The sequence below is a fragment of the Schistocerca serialis genome, chromosome 12, assembly GCF_023864345.2.
Source record: "Schistocerca serialis cubense isolate TAMUIC-IGC-003099 chromosome 12, iqSchSeri2.2, whole genome shotgun sequence".
In the NCBI taxonomy this organism is placed as follows: domain Eukaryota; kingdom Metazoa; phylum Arthropoda; class Insecta; order Orthoptera; family Acrididae; genus Schistocerca; species Schistocerca serialis.
Genome location: NC_064649.1, coordinates 78,095,527 through 78,101,526, shown reverse-complemented (window position 1 = coordinate 78,101,526; position 6,000 = coordinate 78,095,527). Strand labels below are relative to the sequence as shown.

Below are 6,000 nucleotides of genomic sequence, written 5' to 3'. Positions count from 1 at the left end.
CCAGCGACCAATTCCAATCCAAATTTAGGTCTGGTCATCGAGTACTCACCGGAAGTGTGTGACTGTGCAATGGTTTCTAGAGACCAGGTTAATTGACTGTTACCCTAGCTACACGTTGTTAATTAGTACTTATTTGCATCAAGTTTTGGTAGCTCGTGAAAGATGGAGGTTGGTGAACTTGGGTTGAGCCACCTATTTCCTCATATGCCTTTAAAAGTTAGATGTGCTCTGTAGACAGAGGAACTGAAGATTGTTATTCTCACTGTACATACTCCCACTGCTACAAAAAATTCACTGACTGGAATGATAAATGTAGACTCATAAACAATGGTGTGAAAGGGTAGTGGAGGAGAACTCTGCACTGTCATAGCTATATATATTTGTGTCCTCATTGAGGGTGGTGGCAATAGGAATAGGGTGGGAACTGGTTTGTAGAGCAAGGATCACTGTGAAACTGGCTGATCTGAGAAGCAGGTTTGATCAGTGACTGTTGAGAGTTGGACCATAATGACAGAACTTCTTCAGAGAAAATGAAGCAGTGAGAAGCAGATTGAGACTGTGTTATGCTGTGTGGCTGTTCTGCTTTTGCACAAGAAAGAAAATTCTGCAGTGCCCTCGTTTTGGGTTTTGAGGACTGAATGCTCCATCAAGGGTAAACCTGCTACCTCCACCTAATTCTGCACTGTTAGGAGTGGATTGGAGAGTGACTGAAACAGTAGTGACCAGTCTTAAGCTGGCCATGTTCAGCGGCTTCACATGTTGCCTCTTGAGTGTTCAACCTTCACTATAGCTCACAGTTAGAGACGGGCCTGATGTCAGCGAGTTTGTGACAGTTTTGGCTGACTGTTCTTGTCTTTGCTAGCGATGTGGTGGTGCAGACTTGGGGAGAGAACAACGTTAAGATGACTAGTCTGAGAATGTTGACTTGATAGTGTAGGACATTGATGTAGATTATGTGGGCTTTGGAGACCATAGTGCTGGATTCTGTAGCATCAAGCTGGAGTTTGTATGAGACACTGCTGATGAAACTGAGGTCTGAGGTGAAAGCACCTAGTAATGCTTTGTGTGAACCAAAACATTTGTTCTGAGACTTCCAATTAGGTCAAGTGACACACCTTGAGCCTTCGCTGTGTGCCCTGAGGCATAATGGGACAGCAAGGACCATTCTCAACCTGGACTGCTCCAACTGATGGCTCCTGGTTGTTGACTCAAGTCGAGAGGCGATGGCACATTGTGGACCATCAACAGCTTGAAGTACTCTGCATGCTGTTTCCTGGTTGCTCATTGTATGGTCTATGACTTTCGGACTCAGCTGGAGTTGTGTGGACAACGACTTTGGCACTCAGCTGGACTATTCTGTTAGCAGTCAGCAGCACTCAGCTGGAGAGCCAATGGCACAATGAGAGCCTGTCTGAGCCTGAACTACCCCAGATGACGTCTCCTGATTGTTTGCTGTGTGATCATGATTGTGACACTGCGGTGGAGAGTTGATATCAAATCACAGATCTGTGAGCTGGAGAGCTGATGTCAAAATAAGAACCAGCCTGAGCCTGAACTACCCCAGATGATGTATCCCAATTGTTTATTGTGTAGAGTACAACTTTGACAATCAGCTGATGAGCTGATGTCACACCATGTATCAGCGTATCATGTCTTTGACACTCAACTGGAAAGTGGCTGTCGAACTAAGGATGGGCCCAAGTTACCCAAGATGACACCTTCCAGTTGCTCAAAGTTTGTTACCACGACTTTGGCACTGAGCTGGAGAGTTGGTGATACACTAACCAGCTTTGATCTGAACTAGCCCATATTACATCTCCCAGTAGTTCACTGTGTGGACCACGTTATGACACTCAGCTTGAACATCAAGGACCAGCTTCAGCCTGAAGTACCCCACATGATGCTTCCAGCTGGTTCACTTGTTCGCCCAACAATGTAGTCTCAGCTGGACAGTTGATGGGAGACCGAGGACCAGCTTCAGCCAGAGCTACGCCTCCTGGTAGTTCACTGGTTGCACCACGACTTTGGCACTGAGCTGGAGTGTCGATGGTACAATGGGGACCAGCTTGGATCTGAACTAGCCCTGATTACATCTCCCAGTTGTTCACTGTGTGGACCACGATTTTGACACTCAGCTGGAGAGTTAATGGAACATCAAGGACCAGCTTCAACCAGAAGTACCCCACATGACACTTCCAGCTGGTTCACTAGTTGGACCAACATTGCAGTCCTCAGCTGGACAGTTGACGGGAGACCGAGGACCAGCTCGAGGCAGAGCTTCGCCTTCTGGTAGTTCACTGATTGGACCACGACTTTGGTGCTCAGTTGGAGAGTGGATGTGACTGGCCTAGGGGGCGGACTAGTGCTCAGATGCAGTGGCCCGAGGCGAGGCCTCCTGGCTGTTCTCACTGAGCGCGGCTCCGGCGGCAGTGGGCGAATTACTGGCGCTGCTGAGCACGGCGGCCGCCTCCGACGCCACCCCAGCCGCCCCCGCCGCCCCCTGACCCAGCAGCCCGCCGCTGGCAGCTGCCTCCTTGAGCCGCTTCTTCTGCTTCATGCGGCGGTTCTGGAACCAGATCTTGACCTGCGTCTCGTTGAGCTGGAGCGCGGACGCGATCTCGATGCGCCGCGCTCGCGTCAGGTACTTGTTGAAGTGGAACTCCTTCTCGAGCTCGGTCAGCTGCTTGTTGGTGAAGTTGGTCCGGCCCGTGTTGCTGGCTGCGGAGGCGGCGGCGGCTGCGGCTGCGGCGGCGGCGGCTGCGGCGGCGGCGGAGGCGGACAGCGACGACGGGGAGGTGGCCAGGGGGCCGGCGCCGCCCCCGCCGCCACCGGCTGCGCTGAACGGTGACGCCGCCCCCGCGTGCGGTCCCGCCACGCCGCCGGCCAGCGCGAACCCGTCAGGAGGTGGTTTCGGGGCTGTCGAAACAGACAGAAGAATTAGCAAACAAACATTAATGCAGTTTGATAGTATTTGCACTATCACAGCTCCTGAAAATGTAAGGCAGATTCTTGAATACGAGGATCGGTCAAACTACACTACTGGCCATTAAAATTGCTACACTACGAAAATGACGTGCTACAGACAAGAAATTTAACCGACAGGAAAAAGATGCTGTGATATGCAAATGATTAGCTTTTCAGAGCATTCACACAACGTTGGCGCCGGTGGCGACACCTACAACGTGCTGACATGAAGAAAGTTTCCAACCGATTTCTCATACACAAACAGCAGTTGACTGACGTTGCCTGGTGAAACGTTGTTCTGATGCCTCCTGAAAGGAGGAGAAATACGTACCATCACGTTTCCGACTTTGATAAAGGTCGGATTGTAGCCTATCGCGATTGCGGTTTATCGTATCGCGACACTGCTGCTCGCGTAGGTCCAGATCCAATGACTGTTAGCAGGATATGGAATCTGTGGGTTCAGGAGGGTAATACGGAACGCCGTGCTGGATCCTAACGGCCTCTTATCACTAGCAGTCGAGATGACAGGCATCTTATCCGCATGGCTGTAACGGATCGTGCAGCCACGTCTCGATCCATGAGTCAACAGATGGGGACGTTTGCAAGACAACAGCCATCTTCACGAGCAGTTCGACGATGTCTGCAGCAGCATGGACTATCAGCTCGGAGACCGTGGCTGCGGTTACACTTGACGCTGCATCACAGATAGGAGCGCCTGCGATGGTGTACTCGACGACGAACCTGGGTGCACGAATGGCAAAACGTCATTTTTTCGGATGGATCCAGGTTCTGTTTACAGAATCATGATGGTCGCATCCGTGTTTAGCGACATCAGGGTGAACGCACATTGGAAGCGTGTATTCGTCACCCGTCACCCGGAGTGATGGTATGGGGTGCCACTGGTTCCACGTCTCGGTGACCTCTTGTTCGCATTGACGACACTTTGAACACTGGACGTTACATTTCAGATGTATTACGACCCGTGGCTCTACCCTTAATTCGATCCCTGCGAAACCCTACAGTTCAGCAGGATAATGCACGACCGCATGTTGCAGGTCCTGTACGGGCCTTTCTGGACACAGAAAATGTTCGACTGCTGCCCTGGCCAGCACATTCTCCAGATCTCTCACCAAATGAAAACGTCTGGTCAATGGTGGCCGAGCAACTGGCTCGTCACAATACGCCAGTCACTACTGATGATGAACTGTGGTATCGTGTTGAAGCTGCACGGGCAGCTGTACCTGTACACGCCATCCGAGCTCTGTTTGACTCAATGCTCAGGAGTATCAAGTCCGTTATTACGGCCAGAGTTTGTTGTTCTGGGTACTGATGTATCAGGATCTGTGCACCCAAATTGCGTGAAAATGTAATCACATGCCAGTTCTAGTATAGTATATTTGTCAAATGAATACCCGTTTATCATCTGCATTTCTTCGTGGTGTAGCAATTTTAATGGCCAGTAGTGAATAGAAATAAAAAAGTACGTGTTCTTTTGTTCAAAATCATTGATCTCCGAAAGTTTTTGACCAGTTGCTTTGAAATTTTGACACAACGTTAAATCCTAATTCGGGCATGGTTTTAGGTATTGTTTAACATATAATGTATAATATATGTATATGTAACATTTTGAGATTTTTTAACAATGTTTCCCCATTTTTAAATTTATGTATCACGTTCACTTAAAAAATTGGTAACTAAAAACATGCACATACACCAATGGAAAGTTATGCCAAGATTTCAAAGCAGTTGATCAAAAAATTTCGCAGATTTGCGATTAGGGACACCTACATTTTCTGTATACGAGAAACTGTTCGTCTGATAATATCTGAAGATTTTGGTATGAGAAAGATTTGTGCAATAATGGTCCCCAAAAACCTCACACCACAACAGCGAGAAACACGGAAAAGTGTGGCAGCCGATCTGTTAGAGCAAACGGAAATCAATCCAGAATTGTTGAGCCGTGTTATCACTGGTGATGAAAGTTGCTTTTTTCAGTACAATCCAGAGACAAAACGCCAAAGTTCGCAATGGTACTCAAAGGGATCACCACGACCAAAAAAAGCTCTTATGTCAAAGCGAAAAGTGAAATGCATGCTTGTGTGCTACTTTGATTCCAAGGGAATTGTTCATAAAGAGTGGGTGGCTCCTGGACAACAGTTAACCGATATTACTACAAGGAAATTTTTAGAAAGAGTTCTTCGTGTCCGTGCCAACATTGCTGATAATTGGATTCTACATCACGATAATGCGCCATCCCACACTGCTCTGTCAGTACACCAATTTTTAACCTCAAAACAAATTTCAGTACTACCACAGCCACCTTATTCACCAGATATCGCTCCGTGAGACTTTTTTCTATTTCCAAGAGTCAAAACGGCGGTCAAGGGTCGCCATTTTCAAACATCACAAGATGTCCAAAAAGCTGTGACGAGGGTCTTGGGAGGATATTACAGAAGATGAGTTTCAGAAATGTTTCCATCAATGGCAGAAGCGCTGGAAAAAGTGTGTGCAATCAGAAGGGAACTACTTTGAAGGAGACAACACTAAACGTGAATAAAACGGTAAGCAACACTTTTTTTCAAATCAGTCTCATTACTTTATTGTCGCACCTCGTAAGCGCAAACATAGTTGTTCGTTTCTTCAGAATCTCGGCTCTCCGAAAGTTCTTCATATATTACTCTGAAATTTTGAAACAACGTTGTACTCGGATAATCGAGTGTTTTTATACACCTACCGGAACACCATCTGGTATGTAGGTAATAGAAGGGAAAGCGTTATAAAAATTTAGATGTTGGTTTGTTCAAAATCGTTAATCTCCTGAAGTTCTTGACCAAGTGCTTTGACACAACATTGAACTCTAATACGGGCGTGTTTAAGGTACCTAATTCTTTAATATATGTATACTTATAATATATAAATATTTACATGTAAGAGAGGAATTGAAAACATGATTACCAAAGATCTCAAGTCGTAGATTTCCGATTATTTAAAATTCTTACACGTTACTGTAATAAACGTTTAGTCACACACAGATGT

At 47.0% G+C, this 6,000-nt stretch overlaps 1 protein-coding gene across 1 annotated transcript in view; it reads right to left on the bottom strand.

Moving 5' to 3' along the window:
- Positions 1 to 1,865: 1,865 nt before the first annotated feature.
- Positions 1,866 to 6,000, bottom strand: part of LOC126427949 (homeotic protein labial-like) — a 48,525-nt gene continuing 44,390 nt past the window's right edge. Inside the window, exons 2-3 of the mRNA XM_050089838.1 lie at positions 2,518 to 2,742; positions 1,866 to 2,035 (exon numbers count right to left, since the gene is read on the bottom strand). Coding sequence (XP_049945795.1) covers positions 1,866 to 2,035; positions 2,518 to 2,742 — 395 coding nt within the window. The remainder of the gene's footprint in view (positions 2,036 to 2,517; positions 2,743 to 6,000) is intronic.